General features: G+C 33.3%; 1 protein-coding gene across 12 annotated transcripts in view; it reads right to left on the bottom strand.

The window, feature by feature from the left end:
- Positions 1-26,540, bottom strand: part of LOC143249272 (microtubule-associated serine/threonine-protein kinase 3-like) — a 192,348-nt gene that overhangs the window by 13,366 nt on the left and 152,442 nt on the right. For 8 of the 12 annotated variants that reach the window (XM_076498816.1, XM_076498823.1, XM_076498818.1 and 5 more), the window contains 14 exons: positions 22,622-22,688; positions 12,988-13,069; positions 11,660-11,838; positions 10,784-10,859; positions 10,052-10,261; positions 7,628-7,726; positions 7,117-7,249; positions 5,999-6,075; positions 5,149-5,234; positions 4,413-4,587; positions 3,137-3,309; positions 2,540-2,610; positions 1,058-1,174; positions 463-573 (listed from right to left, as the gene is read on the bottom strand). In XM_076498816.1, the coding sequence (XP_076354931.1) occupies positions 463-573; positions 1,058-1,174; positions 2,540-2,610; positions 3,137-3,309; positions 4,413-4,587; positions 5,149-5,234; positions 5,999-6,075; positions 7,117-7,249; positions 7,628-7,726; positions 10,052-10,261; positions 10,784-10,859; positions 11,660-11,838; positions 12,988-13,069; positions 22,622-22,688 (1,656 nt within the window). The remainder of the gene's footprint in view (positions 1-462; positions 574-1,057; positions 1,175-2,539; positions 2,611-3,136; positions 3,310-4,412; positions 4,588-5,148; positions 5,235-5,998; positions 6,076-7,116; positions 7,250-7,627; positions 7,727-10,051; positions 10,262-10,783; positions 10,860-11,659; positions 11,839-12,987; positions 13,070-22,621; positions 22,689-26,540) is intronic. The other 4 variants (XM_076498817.1, XM_076498819.1, XM_076498825.1 and 1 more) reach the window with 1 other exon arrangement.

Raw genomic sequence — 26,540 nt, 5'->3', positions numbered from 1 at the left:
CTTTTACCAACGAATAGTGGGATTGACCGTCACATTGTAACGCCCCCACGGCTGAAAGGGCAAGCATGTTTGGTGCAACGGGAATTTGAGCCCGCGACCCTCAGATTACGAGTCGAGCGCCTTAACCATAATCTCATTGAGAAAACTTCTTAAATAAAAACCGATATGTTACAACCAAATTGGCTTCTCGAATCAACTGTAAAAAAATGAGCTACTTATTTTTAATGTTTCACTCCTTTTCTAATACGTAAAGACAAACAGTAAACAAGGATTTTATTACCTGTAATTTAGCTCACACAAAGTTTGAGGGTGTATTTAAAACCTAAACAAGTTTTACAGGACATCACTTACATTCCCAGAACACTTATTCACATGAAACTCACATCAAAAATGACGTAAAGTGTTTGATCAAGTATGTTGAAAAAAGACGACTGATGAGTTGGTTTATGTAGATTTCCTTACCGTTGATCACGTGCGCAAATAATTTTTCAGGAGTTTCACCAAAGAATGGAACACAGCCAATTAAAAATTCATAAAGAATGATTCCCATAGACCACCAGTCCACCGGTTTCCCTAATCAAAAATAACAAGTGATAATTATTTCACTTAACAAAGCAATTAGATATTTATATAAGAGCACATATGTAAATTTCTGAGCGTATTTTCTTCTTAGTGAAAGTTAAAAAATAAAGTGTGGTTTAACATTCTTCAACAGGAAAAGTATTCCACATACGCCATCTATTGTGGTTAATGTTAATTTTTTGGAATTGTCGAAAGATGGCATCTAACATTTTTAAAATTATAACTGAATATTTGCGATGTTTAAAATTCTAACATTGTTTATTTGCGCATTTTTCTAAAAAAGACATTATAATCGATGTTTATGAGAATAAATGCAGTAATACTTCCAAACGTTTTAATAATTTTGTTTTAAATCACTGATATGAGTCTTATAAATATTCTCGAAATATAGAAATAAACATAAGGTTTGAATACACTAAAAATTATGAACTATTACATTTAAATGATATGATTATTTTTAACTACTTCAACATACCATATCCTCTTCTTAAGATCACTTCTGGTGCTATATATTCTGGTGTTCCAAACACTTGTTTGTCATTAAATAGTTTCGTTTCTCGGTCCAAACATCCTTCGTAAAGATTGGTCGCCACTGAGAATGAAACCGGTCAAGCAGACACAGATTAAAATTGGGTTAAAGCATGACAAGATTTTTATAACACAAAAAACAGGATATGTCCAGAAAGATATATCTTTACGGAATACTTAGTATTATAATTGCTTTATTTGTTCACGTGTTTTGGAGTGCAAAGCGGCATGATGAACATCTTTCGAAACCCGTTTTTTTAGCGTTATAAGCCTTTGGATTACTGAGTAACACTTGTCAATATAGTTACTGTATACCTATCAGCGATTTAACAGTACGTCCGAGGGTTTATAACAACAACAATACGGGTTCGATACCCGCGACAGACAAAGCATACAGTTCATTGTTTTAGCTTTGTGCTTAAAAACACCACAAACGAAGTAAACATATGTAAAAATAATTATCAAACTTTCGCAAACAACAAACAGCCTGCATTTTTCAATTTCCCTATTTATTTACAATCAACTGTCTTAACAACTTGAAAAATGTATGCAAAATTTTAGAGGTTATTGGATTTAGAAAATGTTTTGTGAAACTATTCAGAAGATATATTCCTTCAGCAATCTTAACTTTTCAAACTAAACTTTGTATTCTGCATTATTATTTTTAATACTATAAATAATTCACTGAAACTAGTATTAAAAAGTTGAGTTAATACAACAAGAAATAAATATATTTCTGTGGTTTCATTGGAAACTAATATTTTTAGTGCAGCCGATATTACTCATTATTTTCAAATATGGATAATGTATGTTTGTTGTTGTATGTTTGTTTTTCGTAATTATTCCTTGACTACCTATTTCGGCTAACAAATTGTTGTGAATGAATACGCTACAGTAAGTTTCCAGCTCAATTTGATCCAACAACAGTTAAACTCTGGACATCTCCAGTAATACATACACTCATTGCACAGCATTACGATAATAACTTTAGAACTGATATTTTACTGATGGCATTTTTTGTCTACTGCTGAGCATAAAGCTGCACCAGGGGTTATCTATATTCTGCCAACCGTAATTATTGAAATCCAGTTTGTAGCTTTATGGTCCTACAGACTTGTCACTGAACAATCATGGAGCTTTTACCAGTAGTTAAATATTCTTTATACCTCACCATAATTTGTTTGCCTTGTCTAAATGGAAATGTGACTGCTTTAATTTTAGCATAGCCTTCATTACTGAAACTTTGTTTTTATTCTAAAAACTAAGAAATGTGGATAAGGATATTGAACTTCATAAAAGCTTTTTTTTTCAGAGTCACAGCTGTGGCATTCCTGGGGTGTGTATTAAGAACAGTGTATTTTGTTTCGTTTTTTTTCCTGTTAGTCTGTGAGAAATATACACAGGACTACCTGATCAGAAAAGTACTTACAATTCATGAGTCCAATTTTGGAGAGTCCAAAATCTGTGAGTTTTATGTGACCCATAGCAGTAATCAGAAGACTAAAGAAATAGTGATAAAATATTAGAAAATAGTACATAGTAGGAAAAAGTTACGAGATTTTGACGACAAAATGTTTTGTTAATTTAAAATATTATTCTATACTACTCAAGTGATATTTTAAAAATAAAAACTATTGACATGTTCCTTCCCACCTCAATACATCAAGTAATACACTACATGTAGTTTTGTATATCACTTTCACAAAGTACGTAAAATAGAAGATAATGTTATCTAATCAACTGTTAGATTTTTCTTCTGTTTTTAATTCCACATGAATTACTACACTGAAGACCACGATACTGTTCAGATGACTAGTTAAGCTTTTTAATCTTATTGTGCAGTACATAAGAAAAATATACTTCTGTATTAAAAATCCACGTAACATTTTTTTATGTTATAAAACTCTTAAGACTGAAATACATATATGTTTATAAAATTGAATCTAAACATGGCGCTACTATCATTTTAAAATAAATAACATCTTTCTGAAATGTAACAATTTGAATATGATAATATTGAGCGTACTTATCAGGCTTAAGATCTCTGTGGACAATTCCATAACTATGCAAATATTCAACCGCCAATACTGTTTCTGCAAAGTAAAAGCGCGCCATGTCAAGAGGTAGAGGCCCCATGTTCTTCAGTAAGTTAGCACAATCACCTCCTTCCACATACTCCATCACCATACATAAATGTTTCTAATATGTCGAAAGAAAAATTAAAGAATCTAGATTATATTCACACGAATTTAATTATTTTATTTTAGTTCACAAAATGACCTGAAAAATGTAAAAAAATGCATATGTTCTTACAGTGATGTGTGTTGTGTCTGTTTAATGAACTTTTCGGCATATCAGAAAAATTTCTACTTATCCATTTTTTAAAACATAACGCTATTAAGAAATGTAATATTATTACGGGAAAACTACTTTAGATTCTGTTTTCTCTTAAGATTCTCTTTATATTTTTCATTAAAAATAAAAAAATTACAGGTACATAGATATACTTCAGACCAAGTTTTTTGTTGTTGTTTTTTTTATTACTAGAATGATATCTAGAAACAAATGACTACAGGTTAATAAATCACACACAAACTATATTACATAAAACCAAGCGACAATCACACCGTAGTAAATCATCAATGAGAGAAGTTGTGTCCTGGATTTTAATTCATCTCTACACTCATGATTACTTCATACGTTCATACTGTGACACATAAAACGAAATTACATTACCGTTCCTGGAGAAAACAAAATAAATTTCATGTATCAGAACCACCTTTTTAAATATTACAATAACTTTGTTAGATAAATAATAGAAATGCATTTCCTATATCAATTACAGTATTTTAATAAAGCTCACTCGTAGAGAAACTAGAAAATTAATTCCTTTCGCTATATCAGACCCAACCTCCTAAAATTACGGTTCTGTATCGATTTTCTAGAAATGAAGAAGTTTAATTACTTTGTTAAAGTAAAAACTAGTTAAAAATAAAATTTATTATTAATACTTTAATAAGTATAAAACTTGGGTTAAACATCATTTTATTCTTTTCTTTATCGAACATATTTAAAATTTCAGTTCTGACTACCCATTGGTTGATTGATTATCTTATGGTTATCCCTGTTTTTTAACTGCTGTAATAGACTTGAAGAAAAGTAGCAAGTCTGCAACACCCACTTTAGCCTAAGCTATTTAAATCAAAACACACGAATTCTTAGCACTAGTATGTTTGTGTGACAGTTTACGAAGATAACCACCTCCACGTACACAAACAATTCCACTCTACACATGCGCATACCTTTGTTTCAAACGTGCAGAACATGCCAACGACGAAAGGGTTGTCAGTGAAGCTCATGATGTCTCGCTCTGCGAAAGCTTGTTCTACCTGATTCCGTAGAACAAGATTCTGTTTGTTGATTTTCTTCATTGCAAATCTCTCTCTGGATTCTTTGTGTCGCACGAGGTACACAGCACTGGTGGGATTAAAAATACGTAAAGAATGTTTCTAATAGAACTTCGAAGCAAGGATTCATATTTAAACTGCATAAGTAAACACACCAACAACGGATGGCGATACTGATAATTTATCTCAAACATTCGGGCCTAGGTTCTGTTTTTTCATAAGCATGTGTGTTCGTGTTATGTTTACTTTGCAATCGTCAGTGGAATGTGGATATTCATTGAGTAACCAAACAAATCATTTTACTTAAAGCAGTTGATCCGATTGTTTATTTTGCAAAAGCAATGAAAAACAAAAAAGCTAAACGTACTGAGAAATTTGATTTAAAAAATTCTAAGCTAATAATTTGTTTTTGTGATTTTATGAAGAATAATTAACTCAATTAGTAAATCTTTCTGGAAGCTAAGTAACAATTATTGCCTTTAGGAAATTAAATCTGCTTATATGTTCCATTATCAACAATAAAACCTACTTATCCACTTCATTAGTACTAAATAGTGAAATCTACCCATACGCTCCATTATTAAATAGTGAAATCTACCCATACGCTCCATTATTAAATAGTGAAACATACCCATACGCGCCATTACTAATTAACTTGATAGTTTCAAAATCCTCTTCGGAAGGTGGTTTAGTTCTTTGTTTTTCTGGAATTGATGCCTGTTCAAGCACAAATAAAATAACAACAGTGCCAGAGCAAAGGAACATAAAATAAAAAACATTCTATTTAAAACATTTTATTTTACTTGTATAACTTCAACTCAAACACATCTCAGGCTAAAATATATTCTAAAAGAAAAATACTAAGTGAAAAATCTAAAAGTAAAATATTAGATATTTGTTCAATTTTTAAATTAATAGTATGCCAGTTGACAAAATGATTTGAAAATACCAATTTATCTGTAAGAATATCAATCACAACAGACATAACAATATCATTTACCTTCCAGAATCTAGCTTTAAACATTTTGTTCATAAGAACATTTACAATATATTTTTGGAAAACCAATAGCAATTAATATAATTTTCTCAATAAATCAGTAATTAGTAAATAACATTAAAATTCCAATAGCTGTTCGACCCTATTTCAATAACTGTATTACTTGAACGATAGAATGTGTTGTTAAGCCTGATTAGGTATCACATTAATGTGCCAAATCCTGTGTGCCATTTGACTGATTGAACTAAACTGTCCACGTGGTGTTCATTGCATGGTTTGATTATTTGTTTCAGCGGAAAGCTACACAATTATCCATCTGCGTTCTATTCACCATGGATAATCGAAGATTAACGTTGTAAGATCATAAACTTATCACTGACAAACTAGGACACCATTAAACAGAAATATGAAAGTATGTAAAGCGATACAGAAAGCCAATGTTTACAATAATTTCATTTTTTCTCTCAATATTTGAAGTCATTACCTCAGGTTGTTTTTCTGTGTTTTTATCAGGCGGTTCAGCATCTCCTAGATCGCCAGTTATTGTTTCAGTTGTTAAGTCTATAACGTCCAAAAATTGAGAAAAAAGGGAATTACTTCTCAAATATATACTATCTTAAAAATAGATCGTGAAATATAACAATAATATCCAGATTTACATACGTTACCTTACAACGTGAAATATAATAATGGGATTTACACAAGTTACCTTACAACGTGAAATATGAGGATTTACATACGTAACTCTACAACGTGAAATATAATAATAATAATATCAGGATTACACAAGTTACCCTACAACGTGAAATAATAATATCAGCATTTACTCAAGTCACATAATTTAGTAAAAACTGTGTTACAAAAATTTATTGAAGTCATTTTATGTATAAACATCAACAAAAAGTTTAAAAGTAATTTGCAGTTGTCCTTATAGCACGAAAAGTATTTTTTTTACCCCAGACTCAATTAAACCATAAAAAGCATGTTATAAATCTTTATTTTATGCGTTTCAGAGGACTTTCTAAAAACATATAACTGTTTTTCGTAAACTGATAAGGCAATACTGGGGAAACTTGACGAGTTAAGCCGTGCATAACAAGCATCGAAACTAGGTGCGACACATAAATATTACTGAATAGTTATACATAAGAACAACCAAACCAAGATAAACGAATCACATTAAACCTGATCAGCCACTGAGAGGATATCACATTGAACATATGACAAAAAGTTAAAAATCAAATGTTTAAATTGTCGTTCTACTGGGATCACTTCAAAACACTAAACACACATTTTTCGATACACAGTGTCCATTTGTTCAACTCCTTTTTATTACACTATCATTCTGCATCTTAGCGTAATTATAAGTATAGGATGTTAGATACATCTGTTAAACACTTGTTTTAGAGTACCACTATGTTGTAACTTCGAATTGAACGGTCTTTTATAACCACAATTGATTTTTATTCATATTTTTTCCCCAAAGAAACACAATACACCAAACTGTAAAGAATGTGTTCTAATGTGTGTTTGACTAATTGCAAAAAAAATTCAAACATTCCTACATCAGGAACATTAAGAAAACGACAACATATAACATACCAGCAAGTGGATCACGGTTTAGGCCTAGCTTGTTAATGATGTATTGTGGGATATCTGTTTTGACTCCTTGAGCCACTTTAGCCTGTCCTTCCACGGCTTCTAGCAATCTGTAGAAATCTTCTGGGTCAAATTCCTATAAGTATGGAAAGTTATTGCACATGCTCTACCCATATGTTTGGTTAAATGTAGATATCATCATTGCTAACTTTTGTTATTTTAGCTAATTTAAAAACAACTCAATATTAGTTTCAGCAAAACATTCTTTATTCAAAATACATTTTTATTCAGGTTCGTTATTCTGCATCAATAAATTTAATATTCAATGTACATACTATTAAGTAATTTGGATGTTTCTGACCAACCAAAGTCATATTCGTTTCAAATATTTCTCACTGGAATATTCACTCACAGAATAAATTTTCTCAATAGCGTATCCTTGTTTCACATACAATATGCATAATCTGAAAAATTATATTCTCTCTTAGAAAAAAAGATACCAAATGTACCTTACCAAACATTCCAGTAACCGAGCCGGCCTTGAAACTATGAGTAACAATTTCTTGATTAGATTTCTGATATGACCAGCTGCCGTTGAGGACTTCTCACGACACTACAATAGCAAACATGCCCTTCATTTAAACAAGTACCTTCCACGTGAAACAGAAGATATAAATTTAAACTTTAAAGGACATGAAATCCTTAATAACTATCAACTACACACACACAACTTGTAAATCCAGACTGACAGCTTCTTGTTGTACAATCTCCTAAGTTCGCAGTAGGTTATTATGTATTTTAAAACATTCGCTTTTTATCTTACGTCATATTTATAATTGAACTGGAATCAAAATTCGAGCTGGTCAGTAGATGACGTTTATATAACAATCACATTATTATTCTCTTCTGTATACACCTCTTATTTAGTAGGTCTTGGTTAATTGCGTTATTGTAATTCAAAGTTAATTACAGGTTTTCAGTGTTTTCCAGACCTACTGCAGTGAAATGTCTCTGCATATTATATATCCACCACCACCTTTCATTGCTTTACTAACACACACGACCTGGCATGGCCAGGTGGCTAAGGCACTCGACTCATAATTTGAGGGTCGCGAGTTCGAATCCCCCTCACACTAAACATGCTCATCCTTTCAGTCGGGGGTGCGTTATAATGTGACGGTCAATCCCACTATTCATTTGTAAAAGAGTAGCCCAAGAGTTGGCAGTGGGTGGTGGTGACTAGCTGCCTTCACTGTAGTCTTACAACACTGCTAAATTAGGGGCGGCTAGCGCAGATAGCCCTCGAGTAGCTTTGCGCGAAATTCAAAACAAACCAAACTTGCACCCACTTTCTTAAACTTCTCTTCTGATCCCACACAAAATCTCTTCTTGTTCTAAAATCATCAGTTCTCACTCTTCCAAGTTCTGTAATACTTAAACGTTTTACTTGTTCACATATAAAATATCAACGTTATAATTGTAACTTTCCATGTATACTGTTTTTTTTTTTCAATTGCTTTCACACAATTCTTTTACGGATTCTAATTCCATGCATGTCCAGTATTCCTGCATTCATTTATGGAATCGCTTTGAATGGACTTGAAGTTGAAATTTGTCAAACGACACCATGTTGGTGTTTTCCTTAATGTTTCTTCAACTTGTTAACTTCTAGTCACAGCAAACTTACGATTACAAACATGAAGTTTTTGGTGCTATATATTGAAATTTTTATTATGCAAAACACCAAGTTGCACTTCTTTTTACTACTTATTTATCGTTTTTTGACTTTTAAACATGTTCAGTTTAGCAATCTTTCGATGATGTAGGCGCCTTGCTTATCATTCGTAGAAAATTATTTAAATGGAAAAAGCACTGATTACATACGAAAACAATTCACGTATTATCATGAAGCCCAACAGTTGATACGAGTTTGTACCATATACTGTATTCCAAACAACTGTTTTTCTTGTAATTACAAATTAAGTTGTGTATATAGCAAAAAGATTCACAGTATGAGATATATATTAATGATTTTGAATAATGTTCCCTTTGTATTACAGTGAAACAAGGCGTTTTTATTGATACTTAAATTTATAACTGGTCTTTTGATAAAAACAGAAACCTTGGATCAAAAATTAACAATGGTAGTATTTAACTAAACTAAATGTCAAATATATATTTAGATATCAAACAATTGGTATGCCTTTTTAATTTAAATTGGTTTGGTTTGTTTTCAATTTCGCGCAAAGCTACACGAGGTCTGTCTGCGCTAGTCATCTCTAATTTAGCAGTGTAAAACTAGAGTGAAAGCAGCTACTCATCACCACCAACAGCCAATTCTTGGACTCCACTTTTGCCAACGAATAGTGGGATTGACCGTCATATTATAACACCCTCGCGGCTGAAAGGACGAGCATGTTTGGTGCGATGGGGATTCGAACCTGCGACACTCAGATTGCTAGTGGAGTGCATAACCACTTGGCCATGCCGGACCGGGCGCTTATCTCATATGCGCAGAATATGAATGTAGCTTACAATAACAAACACTACTATTCAAAGTATGGATAAACTTTTACTATATCAAACACTTTTAAAATCAACTTTGAAACTTTTTGTGACCGAATATTTTCCATTGAGATATGTTACTTTTCCAAAATTGAAAAACCTGTAGACAAGTGTTTTATTTAGGAAAACAAAATATCAGAACAACAAACAAAAGTAAATAAACAATATAACGAAATTACTCTAGTTATATCAGTCTTTGGTGTTTAGTTTCACATAAGCCACTGGATAATGACGTAAGCGTCTGCACTCGTCGCAGGTTATTGCTAATTGCCACATATTAAAAAACAATTAAATATACCAGCCTACTGTACTTAATATTTTATGAACATCTTAAGTAAATATTTTTCAAGAAATAACAAAACTGAGTTATTGCCTCAGAATATAGTTTCTCAAGGTTTTCTGACATTTCATAAAAGTAACGCGATGTCACTAGTTTTTCTTTTGACTTCTGTAAACAGTCTCGAGCCATTTCAATGACTTGGAAGTGAGCGAATCGCGTGACAGCATCCGAGTTAAGATTTGGATCTAATTCTTGCCCATCTTCAATAAACTTCTCCAGTCTATCTTCCATCTGATGCGTGGCCTATTTAAAATATACGTAACGAGTTAGTTCAGCACATAAATCTTCAAGACAGTCAAAAATATACAAGTTATCATGTGAAAAATGTCAGATCCTATCAAAATCTACTTCGATCTTATAAATCCTCTATCTGTCTAACTGTACTAAAACTCGTTTCATACACGACTTTGTTCTATTTATAGCTGTTATTTTACCAATTAATTTTAATCTACTAAGATATGTTATTTTATCTTGTAAGTATTCTCTTATGAAGCAAAGTATACACTTAAAGTAGTTATATTACATCTGGCTTCGGATACTTCAGAATGATGTATGGTAGATTAGTGGGAATTTTGAGTCATCTTGATTTGGCTATAATAAGTTTAATAATTATTGTTCAACTATTTGCACTCAGTATTGTGTTTAAGTTTTAGTATTTCTGAACACACAAATAACACACTCAGTAGTGATGGTAATGCTGTGGTACAATAGAAGAATATTTCTTTAAAAATATATCAATAACGACTCAGTAATAGACACACGAACCTTGGGAAATCTCTCTTTGTAAACACTGTTCATAAGGATGATATCGCTATCCATGCCAGGAGACCGCATTGGACTGCTAGCCAAAAAAAGAAGGAAAAAAACAAACAAACACACAGTGTTTAAGTGTCCCAACGCGTCTGGTAAACTCAGTTTTATTACATTTTGATTATTACTGTTAGGTTGTACAAGGCATGTTAATTATTAAAACTAGTTAGAAAGTTCCAAGTAAATTAAGGAAAAGAAATCTCAGCAAATTGCATGAAATAAATATCTTACATAGAATTAACTTTGACATTGTTATTCCTGCTAATCGAGACATTTGAAAATGTGATTAATCTAAAAAAATGTATTGTAATGATATTTTCGTCATTTACTCTTTAAAATACGAATCATGTGTAGTATATATAAGTTTGTTATTGTGTATGTAAGAGAAAATAATAATCTCCAATATTTTACAAGTATATGAATTCTATTAGCAAAAAAATCGAAACCTCTGATTTTCAAAAAAAGATAAAATTTGTACTTTCTGAAAAATTCGATCTATGCCGAATGACAATAAAATAAATGTTGTGCTATAAAATATGTTTCAATCTTATCCTGATATAACAAGTACCTGATTCCAGTTCCTTTCGTAGCCATAATGTTCTTTATTGAAGGTTGTTTCAAGAAAAGATAAACCTTCGACACTGCTTCTCTAAGATTTTCATACAAGGTTCTTAACAGATTCTTATTGGTTATCTATTTTTTCCTCATGAAATTTTAAAAAACCTACTTTTAAGACAAAGTTTAAAAACGTTCAATTAAATTTTAAAGAGAACAGTTTCCTTATTAACATATTGACTGATTTAATTATTATTTTAGAAAATAAAATTTCACCTTAAACTTCTAGATCTTGATCTCATCAGCGGTGACCTGCGACCATCTTCTTCCACACCAGGGTTACTCTCGTTGCTACTGAACCTTGATAGATGGCGCCTCTCATCTATGGTGGAATGACTAGGAAGGGGATGAAGTTTTTCTTGGGAGGAGCATTGAGATTGAAAAATGTTGGATATCTGGTACAGATATGGTCTGGAGTTAGAACCGTCCGTAAAGTTCGCTGGCTTGTCATACAGTATTAACAAAAACATACGTGCAAACATTTTAAACAGTATTAGAGAAATGGAATGCCCGGTGAGTTGTATGGATAGTGTTTTTAATAAGCAAATTCAAAGCGAATGCGTTAATATATTAATGTTAAGAACAAAGAATAAAGCATACTGAACCCTTCTTATCATTCTATACATTTTTACAATTGCGTAAGCTCTAAAGGAATACAAAATATTCTTATGGAAAGTAAAATATTTACAGTTTTGAGAACCCGTGGATTCTACATTTCCCTGTCTCCTTATCACAATATCTCTGTTTGGCCCGATACGACTATAATCATGTATCATTAAATAATTAATAAACTATCGAAACTCTTTAGATTGAATAAGTAACACAACTTTATATGTAAAATAGTAATGGCGTCAAAGTCGTTAACCAAAATCTAATTCCATTTCTTGTACCTTTAAGCAAACAAAGGTGATATTAGTTCTTATGATTCAAGGCAGATAATTAACTAATATATATAATTCAGTAGTTGATAAATGGAACTAGCACCCAAATAAGGTCTTGCACATAAGCCCTATCAGAGTTTTGTTCATCAAGCAAAGGAACCGAGGTATTTCACAAACAGTAACGCAGTGTTTGTTATAATATTGCTCTTGCGCAAATAAAGCACAAAAATAAAATGCTGGCAAAAAATGAACGTATGCAAACCTATGCTAATTTCTAGCACGAATTTCTTGTTTGTTGAATTTCACGCAAAGCTACACAAGGGCTATCTGCGCTAGCTGTCCCTAATCTAGCAGTGTTAGACAAGAGGGAAAGCAGATAGTCATCACCACCCACCGCCAATTCTTGGACTACTCTTTTACCAACGAACAGTGGGATTGACCATCACGTTATAACGTTCCCACGGCTGAAAAGGCGAGCATGTTTAGTGTGACGGGGGATTCAAACCCGCGACCCTCGGATTACGAGTCGAGTGCCTTTGTCACCTGGCCATGCAAGGCCCAAGAGAAAAAAAGATGCCAGATAAATAAATTAAAATACTTTCTAAGACTATATTTAATTTATATACAGAAATCTATTAATGTAGACTGATCTGAAATGCTTACTGAAACGTTGGAGCTCCCTGGAGTGTTGGTGCCGTATCCAGAAGATGGAAGAGAAGCAAGGGACCATCTTCTGCCTTCTCCTCTATAACACACCAAACAGTAATTATGTATTCTTATTCGTTAATACGCCAGTTATACTGCTTGAACCAGAATTAAGCTGTTTTCTGTACTGTGATAACTACAATAATGTCAACAATATTGCTTGACCCGCTACTAAACAAAAAGATATTTTCTATACTCGCGATAAGAATGGTAATAACAAAAATATCACCAGTTATTAAAACTTAACATATTAATGGTTTTATTTTTTAGTGTACAGAATACGTGCTTTCCAATCAAAATCGAATTGTTTTCCTTTTTTTAATGTTCGAGTCGGATTTCCTTACACTGCTACTTATGAAGAAACTTTAGTGTTTCGTGACTAAGAAATTTGAAAGGAATATACTCTATTAGCCATGAGAAACATAAAAATACTACAAACTAGCCACTACCTAAAAAACGGGTAAAATTTTCATGATAAAATGTTAAATGTTTATCGTGAAGGGCATAAGCTGGCGAATGATCATGTACGTTCATATCTCTATGGTATCGTATACACACAAAATGCTTATTTCTGATCTGTTAAAGATTTTTATATTTCTTCTTCCTCGACAGTATGTTATCCATTTAACAGTGTTCACAAAGTCAGGTAGGAATTTTCGAAAGACATTAGCAAACATTTGTTATTCAGACCATGTTCAATGGGATCTGTCACAAATAACCAAAGCCTTCTCTCTTGTTGACTTCAGTAATCAGGTTATTCAGCCACAGATAGACTTGAGTCTTATTAAAACATCAACTTGCACACACATTATATATTACAACAGTATTAAACACAACATCTATTCGAAGGGTAAAAAGTTTAGAACCACAAATAAACACCCACGTTGATCGTTACTGAACTTCGCCGCCTAAGCCTACGTGTGTCAGACATGAAAGCCTTTCCCATACAAGGGTTCTCTAGTTTCAGAAACTGTTCCAGGTCATGTGATTAGAATAACAGTGTGTAGGTTGGATAAAACATTACTGCACAGAAGTATCACCTTTATCATCTTTTAACGCGTTATTTGCTATAACAAAAAATGAGTTATGTAAGCTAACAAAAGATACGGATGATCAAACGTATCAATATACAATTACCTAAAACTAAATATAAGAAAATGTGTTACAGGGAGTAAAAAAAATCAGTCAACCAGTACACAGTTATAATACAGATAGCAAGCTGTTTCCCTATAGTATAAAGTTGGTCCGAATTACTGGAGTTAGGAATTAGGGACTATGACCAAAAAATTGAGTGAGAAGAGTAGAGTTTATGTGAACAATTTTTACAAGTGAAGAAACACAGATTTAAAATAGACTTTACCCCCTATACATGTCTTCCTTCAGTTTTTATTCGATTTTATTGGAATATGGATCACCCAGTATATAATCGTTTCACAATTATAAGCAACAAAAGCAAATATACATTCATCAAGAATGAACGTAAAAGCAACCTGTAGTAGTTTATGGTATGTCAAAAATGTAAGAACATAAAATATGCTGTAGAAACCATTTCAACATTATACAAAAACAGTTCTTAGTGATAAGAATAAAATGTAAGCAGAGCCTAGCCATTAAATATACTTTATATACAAAACATTATCCTATTTCACTGTACCTCACTTACTCAAAATACGTTCTGAATCTATCCTATCAGTCATCACATGGTCATCCAATGAAATTGTCCAATATATCACCCGTCGTTGTGGAAAGCTACATATTTTTAAAGTGGCCTAGTTTACTGAATAGAATATTCTTCCATCTTTTGCTAGTGCTACAGGAGTTGGTATGTCTTTTCCCATGTAAAAAAAAAATACTTGTTTTCCCCATTTTGAGTGTTTTGGACTGCAATTATTGCCCTGAAAAGCTCTAACTCAATAGCTAAGACACAAGGATGTTGCTTACGATTGCGAAAACAGTTTACATGCTGCAGATATTACGTCTTCCGCAACTACACTGGATGATGATGGTTGTATGTAGTTCGACTGCCTTAAGACAGACTTTCCGGTTACTTATACTTAAAAACTATTGTTACGTATTATAATTTATTTTAGAAGTGTCTTCAATTCATGATGTTACTGATTGCGATTTCAAATACACGGAAATTTGAATTTAAATTTAGACGTTAATTTAATATCGGTATACAATAAATTTATGTTGGCTCACAAGATTTAGAGATATAATATTCCTTCGTACCACAAATATATTTTAATATACAAATAACAATACAATTTATAATGGCAGTTGTTACAAATAATGATTTATATACAAAAGTTTTATAAACTTACAAACAATACCGAGTCTTTATCTGTTCTGCAACTGATTATTTTATCGACAGTTCACAGTAAGCGAATTAAATCTGAGTTAATATTTTTTACACGTCGTTTAATAGCTAGCTAGTTAGCTCTTTATTTTTGGCTGGCCTCATGCCGTTTACAAACTGACGTTTTTTCCGAAGTAGAAATACTAAGGTCTGAAGTTAATTCTCTGAATTTAAACGGTTTGTAAAGTTCGAAACCTATAAATATTTCTGGTTAAATATCTATTTTTTCTCGATTAATAAGCGTTTATCACATTCATAGCTAAAGATTTCTAAAGACTCTACTGTAATTTGGATAAGTGAAGAATATCAAGTGGTTCTAACTTTTCTGGAAGAATTCTAGTTCTTTTTAAGACCAGCCGCTTTCTTCCATACCATAGGAACCAGAGTAAGATAAACTAGCTTTTGTCGTTGATGCTGCCGCTTCAAACAGAATTGGTGCGTTTACCGTATTAAACCTCATACGTATTTAAACATACGTAACCACTGTTTCATATGATTATTCTTCTCATCCACTTTCAATGTATGAACGACTTCTTAAAGTCTTTTTAGAATTCAGTTACCGCGACTTAACTACAACACTGTTCTGTTAGCTTCAACACAAATCTATATAACGGTCTATTTTAGTATTGTAAAACCGTAAGACTCATTTGCTGACCCATCAGAGAATTAACGTCCTGAATCCATTACAAAATAAAATGTTTAATTGGTGCAATGTCCTCCTGATTAATGTCTTGAAAATAATATAATTTGTCTGCACAAAAACGTCATAAGAAATTAATTTAACAATTTTTTGAATAAAACTCTGGCCCACACACACACACACACACACATACATACATACGTACATACCGATTTCTTCTTTTCCTTTCAGGGCCATTGATTCGATGTCAAGAAAGTAAACCAAATACATAATTATGTGCAGTGAATTTTAAAATGAATTACTTTTTATATATATATACACACACACACACACACACACACACCTACATGATAAATGTTTAACTGATTTGTCCACATGGAACGATAAGCTTAGACAAACTTATGGATGGAGGGGTGGACATGCGGCATTCCTACGTCTACTGTAGTTATCATTCTGGTCAGGATGATGAAATCTTAATTCTCAATTTCCAGCTCCAAACTATTAAAAAATTACGTTATACAAAGAATGACCAACTTTCCAAGTTTACACGTTTCTATTATAATTTCCATAGTTACAATGAATCTTGCACAGGATCCACTATTATCAGCTGTCTGATTCTGTTTAGAAACAGATGAATTTTTAAAGTAATCCTCATAAATTAGTTTACCACATTAAAGGATTGGAGAAATGTCTCTTCTAGACAACGGCTAATTTTTTCATGGTCCTAGTAACATTCACCAAATTTAACTTTTCAACTTCTATAACTGACCAGTGAATATAAAAGTGGATTATTTGTTTCTAGAATTTCGCGTAAAAACTACTCGAGGGCTACGTATGCTGCCCGTCCCTAACCTGAAAGTGACAAATAGAAGAAAGTAAGCTACTTCTCACCACCCACCGTCAACTTTTGGACTACTACTAATCAATAAATGGTGGGATTGACTGTCACAATATAAAGCTCCCACAGGTAAAAGGGCATATTCGGGTGCTGGATTCGAACCAACAACTATCAGACTGAGTCGAGAGCTATAGCTTCCTGGTCTGCTAGACCCAAAAATTTGGATTAAATTTACCTTTGCAATGAACACATCTGTATCATACATGTTCATAATTCCCCAATAACATAAATTGCGAAGGAGAAGACTACAGTTTCTAATATCGTGGGTTCTACACAGTAGATTTATTGACTGTTACGTTCATCTTCTGCTCCAATAGTTTATGTTCTGCTTTCAATAGTCTGTTCATATATCTTTCAACCTTATTAAATATCTTCTACTTTCCACCCACTAAAATGCATTACCATAATAGGTAGTTACTGTACACCAAAATTTTAATAGATTTGTAGAAAACAGACAGCTTTTGAACCTGCAAGGCAGTGATTCATTTCATAAACCCAGGAAACAAAATTTTCATCAAACCATATTTTATAGTTTATAAAATGAAATTTTCAAACTAAGACATACCTTGTGCATGCATGAGCCATGCGGCCAGGTAAAAGTTGCTAGAGTTTAGGTGTGGTCGTCCTTGAATTTCAAGTACTAATAAGGGGAAGGCAGTCGGCTAGAATCATCCACCGTCAAACATGATTTATCAGAAAAAAGACTAATTCCAATTCACATAACGAAGCGAAAGCTGAAATTTCGAAATGTGTTTAAACCTTTCGATAAGCAAACCCGGCACGCTGATCAACCAGACCGTTGATATTCCGGTAACGGTATCTGGTAATTCTTTCCACGATATTAAAGGTACTCCAAGATTATTATTTCAGCCTTTTTTTTTTAATTTTTCGAACTGTGCACTATACACTATTTATTTCGTTTTTCACACACACGTTAACGTATTCTAAGTGTTAATGACAATTAGTTTTATTTCAAGAGGTCATTTAATGTGACAATAAATTCTAAAACCTTTTATATGCCTCCTGGTAGGACAGCAGTACTCTATGGACTTACAACGCTAGCCTCCCGCTAGTACAGCGGTAAGTCTACAAATTTACAACACTAAAATCAGGGGTTCGATTCTCTCGGTCCGCTTAGCAGATATCAAAGCCACACCGTACTGTAAGAAAAAAATACATACAATGCTAAAATTCTTAGTTCGATTCTCCGTGGTGGACTCGAAAGATAATAGCCTAATGTGGACTTGTTCTATAGAAAAAAAACTATCAGTAATGCTCCGCTAAATGACTTGCGTGAGAGGAATTATTAATAAGATCCTGATAATGTCTGGAAAGGGCATTTATCTGAAAATGTAATCAGCCTCTACTTAAAACATGGGATTTTAAAAAGCTACAACCAAGTTTAATCACGTTTTGGGGGAAGTCCCTCGAGTAAAAAGATTACATATGTTTAGATTAATTAAACCTTCTAAATCTGTTTGTTTTGTCAGTTATATTTAATTTTCTTGCTCAACCTGTTTATCCTTAGGGTTCTATGAAGTTATACAATTAGATCAGAGATCCAAAATATTCAATGTTTCATTTATTAGCTGGTAGAGTTTATTTTTATTTTTACCTCCTTGCGTCACAATAGTTGAAAATCCAATTTGTACTTGAAACATTTATACAGAGCAGGCAGTATTACCTAGAAAAGTAAACATTTTCTGTAATACTGTTGTGTTAGTAAATAAAATAAACAGTCACTTTGTTAGTAACTAATGATGACTTAAATTGTGGGATTATTCCAAATTAATACTATTATGTGCTTGTTTTTCAAATATTCGTGCACAGCTACATTGGGGCTATCTGCGCTAAAGGATCCCTAATTTTGAAACGGTAGAGATAAGGCAGCCAGTTATCAGCACCCACCGTCAATTTAGAGATACTAGTTCTAATCGAATAGTGGGATTTGACATTCATTGTTATAAAGCACACGTGATACCAAAATGTCGGGGCAAGAGTTCGCGGAAAGAAACGAGAAACGTGGACACTCAAAGTCCTACATGCTAACCACTAGGCCAAGTCCTTCCGATTATGGTGTGTCTAGACCAACCTTTCCAGAAAATTTATATGAAAATGAGGCACTTCCAACAATTTCGAAGGAAGTATGTTCCTTATTTGTGCATTTTCCATACACACGTTTAATTTGTACATCGAAGCTGCAGGGAATGTTTCTCATGTGTACTGAACACAAATCTATTCCATTACATTCCTTTAAATAAATCATGCACTACGATATAAATTTTAAAATTCATACAATTTATATTTTAAATATCATAATTAAAACAATTTTAGCCACAGATAAACGGCTCAAAGAACAACTTTGAGTTTGTTTTTTTTCAAGTACAAACTTTTAGTTCAGAGCTCTCTCTCATTTCTTGACCGATTTGAGGTCTAATTACACTTTTCGATTCAGAAACTCAAACCTTTCTATTAGTGTATTCGACTATGCCCAAGTTCACACAGGTTAATGTACTCTAATCTCACCTAAAACAATTTCAGTTTGAGAGTAGGCTAGTAGAGATACTGAGGACTAATAGAACTGAACCTAATATACACTCTCCCCACGTTTGGTATTGCTGGGATATAAAAATATAGCTATTAAAAAAGGGAAGAGGAAGTCTTCAATTAATTTTACTGTAATACTGCCTGAAAGAATTTCAGGTGCCACGGCTATTGAGGATTCCTCTCTTGTTCACATTACTTTGATTTACGAGAAATGCAAGTCGAAAATATTGACGTAACAAGAGAAATGAATTATTTGTTATTAATTATAATGCATCGTTATCCTCTATTGTAATTATAAGGCTGTACAAAATTTCAAATGACTTTCCTGTCTTTTTACTTGAATTATTTCTATTCTAGCGTATGTAAGTAGGTAGAAGAGATTAAAGACTAATGTGAGCAAAGGCAAAATGATAGCAGAACGAAAATTTTGTTTTACGTGAAGCACGTGAGCCACTTTCATTTACTCCTATCTCACTCCTATATTCTTTTATCACACGATATGTAACATAAGAATTCGGAGAATAATACAGTTTTGACGTTTCGCAACGTAGATCGAACTTTCATGTCCTGCTAGTAAGTAAAGCGTTTATGGGTTCACAAAAATAATTTTCTGATTGAAGGAAAGTAGTGGTGTTAAATTTCATATCCCTCCCTTTAACTCACTGTATATCCTTTATTAACGAATTAACACCTCACAGCGCTCAGCTTCAACAAAAAAAAGTAAAAGAGAAAGGCTGGGGAAGTCATTTTGATATACTGTAGTCTGGTCCACGATCCCCCATCGAGTATCGACCTCAAGGTTTATGGAGACTCGACTGGGCGCCTTTTTAAATAAGGGAGGAGAAAGCAGAATTCCAGGGGGTTTTATAGTGTTTGAATCTCTCAGCATGGGGTTAAGTCATGCTACACTTCCACGCACCTGCTACACAATCAATAAACCACATACGTTAACCACCCAATCACAGAAGAATGAAGCTCAAAATAAAACAGTTACCTTTTGTTCCTCTACAAGGAATGGTAAATATAAAAACACTGCATTTAGTTTGGCTTTTCTTCCTTTGTTTCTACAACAATTTATACAATCGTATGTATCACTGATTTAGAGGGAACATTATTTTTTAGCGGTAATGCCCTACATCTATAAAAGTAGGTATAATTTATAGCTCGTTAACCTAAAACAAGTTTTCTCCAATGGTTAGAAATTTTATTGGGATAAGTTTATTGAAAGTCATGTAATTACATACATCTCAGAAGTACGTTAGAACTTCAAATAAATCCCTAAGAACCGAATTTAAAAAGTTTATGTGTCGATATTTTTGCAAACAGAGATTTTTTACACCTAATTTTACACCATATAAAATGAACATGATCGGTGACAAGGATTCGAACTTGCGATCCTCCGATTGCGAGTTCAGCGCCCTTAACGGATTATCATCGTATCACGTAAATCTAGCATGATCTCATTCGCAAACGCATCGTGAACAGTCTATAATTATATTATTAAAATGCCATTCAAGTTACACACACACACACACATATACCTCATGAAAATAGATATCAACGAATTATGATTGCATTACGCATCTCTGACACGATCCAATTCACATATATATCATTAAAACAGTCCTCTGCAAATTATCACTGTATAATGTAACTAACATTATTCCATTCATAAATACGCTACAAAAAAAAGATCAGTACAAAAACTCTCAAAGCTTTTGCGAAGAGAATTAAATATTTGTTCAATCGACCACTGAACAGAAGAATCTCACCAGTTATTGCGTAAAATAATACGGATAAAAGTTTCAATGTGTGTTGAACGTATCCCTCACTATTTCAGTAATGTTTGTTTTGTAATTTCGCGCAAAGCTACACAAGGGCTATCTGCGCTAGCCATCTCTAATTTAGCAGTGTAAGACTAGAGGGAAGGCACCTAGTCATCACCACCCACTGTCAACTTTTGGGCTACTCTTTTACCAACTAATAATGGGATTGACCGTAACATTATAACGCCCCACGACTGAAAGGGCGAGCATCTTTGGTGCGAGAGGGATGCGAACCCGCGACCCTCAGATTACAAGTCGAACGCCTTAACCGCCTGGCCATGCTGGACCATTCAGTAATGTTTTAAATTGATATTAGAAAAGGTAAATGAAGGATACCCGTACAAAAGTATTATACGCTGACGTGACAATATGGTTTCTGTAAACAAAAACATTCTACAGAAATGTCATTAACGGGTCTCTCTTGTTTTCTCTCTCGTTTCATTAAATCTGTAATTTCCAAAATATTAAGGAATATAAAAATATTTTAAAATGTTTTAAAAAGAATATCATTTTGGGTACAATTAATTTAGGCAACTAACACAAGAGGATTAGCGTTCAAAGGTCAATATCAAAGGTTAAATAAGTCAATCAAAATTTAACTACGTTCCGCTCGACTCCCAGTTGAACATTTAAACACTTTGATAAATACTAAGTTTGACTCGCTGTAGGTAGCACGAGTTTTAGGGATACCAAACTAAATTATTCGCTTATATTAGTGTTTCTATTTGTCACTGAGCTGAGAAAAACAATATACGTTTTTATACAACACAAATCAGAAACCACAAGCATGAATTGTTTTACTTCACTATGTAAGATTACTGCATTTCGGAATAGTAGCATATAAAGATCACAATCGTACATTATCCATTATTTCAGAATCGAGATCTCCAGTTACTCTATTCCACTGATCCTATCTCTTTTCTTAAATTTACAGGAGCTTCAGATATTATTTATCATAATAAAGAAAACTATAAGTCGAATTTTGACTAATCATGGAATGTATATTATTGTCAATCTGTTGCAAAAAATGTCTATATTTATTACATACAATAAAGTAACCTGTAAATTATACTCTTAGTCTATGACAGAATGAAAGTACCTTTCGTGATTACTAAAAAGATTAACCCCTTCTTGTCAATAAAAGCACGTTCGTATAATTGATTGACAAACTGTTTAATTCAGTTGACGCTGATGGAATGCAAGAAACTGGCAGATAAAACCTAATCTCAAACCACGTGGTTGATTTACAGTGTGCAGGCAACCATATCATTATATACAGTACAGAAGCATGAATTAAATCTGAGATGACGTAGATTACATACCTCCTGGTGGTAGCAAACAGAAACTGTTGGCATGGAGACAGGTTTCGTGGGCTTTCTACTGGGCTATCTATAAACAAAGACGGAAAAAGAATATAATTTCATATCTTTATACACCAATAGGTATTGTTCAGAATATATCGTCATTAAACTAGTTTTACCCATCATCCTTAATGAGGGTTCCTGTCAATAATAAATTAGATAGAAGTATAAAATCATATACGTCTTCAATCATCCAATTTTTGTACATAAAAATATGTTTATGTATATATGCAAAGATGTCGCGAATTTAATAAACTTTTTAGTGAAACTTTCTGAAAGTAAGAAAACACGTTATTCTTATCTCTTTCACTGTTAATGTATACGTGTCCCCCTCAAGGTCACTACTGCCCTGGGCATGTATCTAAAGTGTCTCCTTTTTGCTGGCCGCCAAAAAATGTAACGTTAACTACTCGTGAATTTGAAATTTTGTACCACTATGAAATAAGAGTCCTTCTCTTCAAACTTTCTCAAATTTACCAGTTTCAGATAGTTAATGAAATATTAAGATACGTGTCTCTTGAGCAGTGGCGGCCTTGATTTTGTATGAACACGGCAGCAAAAGAATCAGGTCTGTAAGGCTGGAATGATAGAGTTGTTGTGCGAACTGAAATAAATACAAAATGTGTTCGATCTACTACAAAATTAAACAGCTTGTTTATAAAAATTCAACCAACATTTCGATTTCATTGAGGTTAAAGAGAGACTAAAAGTATGTTGCGTTTCGACTGATCTTCCATGGAAAAGAATAAAATTCACTAAATAAAACACCACAAGATAAACACGTTTCACTAAAGTCAGTTCTTACACCCTTGTGCAAATTAATTGAAACAAGACGAAAAATTACGATTTTTTCAATTTTTTGCATTTTATTTCTGAGAATCCAAAAATTACTCACAAATTAATACACGATATGACCGGCTTTATTTTTTAGGAGATCATTAATCCTTTTTGCCATCGAGTCCACGAGTTGACTGCAATCTTTAATCATTTTTGTTCGCGATACAACACCTCAATTATGGCCTCAATTAGCTTATCTTTCGTAGTATTTCTTTACAAATCGCCCAAAGATTTTCAATAGGATTTACGTCCGAGGAGTTTCCAGGCCAGTCCAGCACCTTTATTCGCATTGTAGTCATAAAATTCTTCACAAGTTTTGATGTGTGGCACGGAACCAGATCTTGCTGAAAAATGCCAGATCCATCTGGAAATCTTTTTCAATTCTGGAACGACTCTTCTCTGCAAAACTTCGATGTACTGTGGTCCTCGCATCATACCTTCTACGATATGTAAGCCTCCGACGCCATAGTAGCTAAAAAAGCCCCAAAACATCTACTTCAAGGGATGTTTTATGAACTGATTGATGCGAGATTCTCGAATTTTCTCACCTGGAGATCTGCGAACATGCAGACGTCTTTGACTCTGTACAAAGAAATGAGTCTCGGCACTGAATAACACCTTCTTCCATTGTTCTTGCGTCCAGTTCTTGTATTTCAGACCCTATCGATACCGTTTTTTCTTCATTGAGTTGGTAAAAAGTTGTTTTTTGACTGGTATCCTTGCCCTTTTAACACAATTTCGAATGACGTAATGTTCCTCAAAATTTAGTCATATATCCCAAAAATCTATCGACCGTACTGCAAAACACAGCTAATGACGCCGTCTGTGTGAAAAAAATGACTATTAAAGGAAATCAGCGGGTCCAGCGAGCCTACAACAGCCGCCATGCTGAAAATATTGTAAAATGACCATTTGTTTCAATTAATTTGCACAATGGTGTACTTAACAAAATAAAGTTTCCGTGGAAAATTGCAAATAACCTTAGTTGTAAAAATGTGGGTCTGCTTTAATTTTAATATTTAAAGTAAGGCCGTGTAAGAGGAAGGTCATTCATAAATGAATAAAAACAAATCGTTATAAATATAATATAGCACATCTTCCCCATTGATTTTATGATTTTATAAAATATGGTAATATTAGAGTAGTTACACACATGTAATACACTAAATTCTTACACTGTTTTTAAATATTTGTATGAACATTTTTTATTAAAGTGAATGAAGTAACAAAAACGGTTGAGTGAATAAAACAACAACAACAAATCTTTATTCTTATCTGTTAATTAATTACACTAGAACGAGTACTTAAATAGCTTTACTATAATTGTTTCAACTATGTCGTTGTTCAGTCGTAAAATTAAATAACAGTTTAATTATTACAAAAATTCAATCCTGGAAATATACTGCTCTCTGTTCCCGGAGTAAGGGCACTTTTTAAGCATGACACTTCTCTTGTTGTTCAATGTAATTAAAAAGAATTAATCGTTATCGTGTTGAGTAAAAAGTGTTTATTCCACGAGTGATTTATTATCTCTAAAAAGAAAAAACTAGTTGTCCTTGAAATGTTCTATATGATAAAGTGGTCTTTATCCAGTTCTCAAGTGTTTAAACTCAACCATTCTTCTCTTAGTTCTTTACGAAGAGACGTAGTTTTTAATACTTCCGTGATGGCAACCTTCAGAAGATTCATCTAACAGCTTCAATTTTTAGGTTCAGTTACCAACCAAAAACGTAGTGCTTCTGAGCTCATCCATCAACAAGGGACTGTATACCTTGACTGTAACATTAAAAGCTACCTAAGTACGTGAAGACACTAGATAGCCTAACCCCGTTTTCACCACCGGTCTTAAAGTCAACTTCGTGCTAATTGGGTTAAAGAAGACTTCAATTGTTGTTGTTGTTGCGTAATAAAACTGGTTGTTCGATTATGTCGAAGACGTTTGAACAAATACTTAAAAATATGTTTCATCTAACAAGCATAAATGTTTAAATATAAGATCAAATTAGATTTCCCTTATAAACTTCAACTACATTTTTTGCAGCTGTATTTGCCAAATTAAAAAGGAATTATGGAGAAATATAATGAGTAGAAGAATGTTTATAGCGTTAAATTAAAACACAGTAAGACACTTGAACAGAGATCATATCAATACATCTGACGTAAATATATATAAGGAGCCAAGGCTACAGAGCAGTTCTAAACAACAACACACATCACACCCCTCAATTCTCATGTGGAGCTACTAGTCATTAAACACATCATTCCCACGAGAAGCAACTAGAAACTAGCACATATCATACCTACCCTTCATTCCCATGAGAGGCTACTAGAAACTAACACCCGTCATCCTCGCATTCGTGTGGTGAACTACTAGAGACTAACACCCGTCATCCTCGCATTCGTGTGGTGAACTACTAGAGACTAACACCCGTCATCCTCGCATTCGTGTGGTGAACTACTAGAGACTAACACCCGTCATCCTCGCATTCGTGTGGTGAACTACTAGAGACTAACACCCGTCATCCTCGCATTCGTGTGGTGAACTACTAGCGACTAACACCAGTCATCCTCGCATTCGTGTGGTGAACTACTAGAGACTAACACCCGTCATCCTCGCATTCGTGTGGTGAACTACTAGAGACTAACACCCATCATCCTCGCATTCGTGTGGTGAACTACTGAAAACTAACACCCATCATCCTATTGTCGATAGTGAGCTACTAGAAGCATACGTCTAACATCTTCTGATTCGTGTGACGAACTATAACTCTTGCCAACAGCACATGGTATTTGAATAAAAATAAGTAAATTGATAATATTTGTAAATCGTAATTTGTTTTGGCTATTTGACATCATGAGACGTAGAAATGCGTTTACCTTAAGTGTACTGTCATGGTAAAAACAATATCACTAAAGTGTAATATTTAACAAAACAACAATTCTGGCTAAAACCTAAACTACATTAGTTATTAGTCGATAGACAATTGCCCCTCCCCTTCTTTCATTCAACACCCATATCATTTCTTAAAGTTTACATTGGCCA

The sequence above is a fragment of the Tachypleus tridentatus genome, chromosome 4, assembly GCF_004210375.1.
Source record: "Tachypleus tridentatus isolate NWPU-2018 chromosome 4, ASM421037v1, whole genome shotgun sequence".
NCBI lineage: Eukaryota > Metazoa > Arthropoda > Merostomata > Xiphosura > Limulidae > Tachypleus > Tachypleus tridentatus.
The sequence above is the reverse complement of the archived record's forward strand: the minus strand, read 5'-3'. Positions and strand labels throughout refer to the sequence as shown.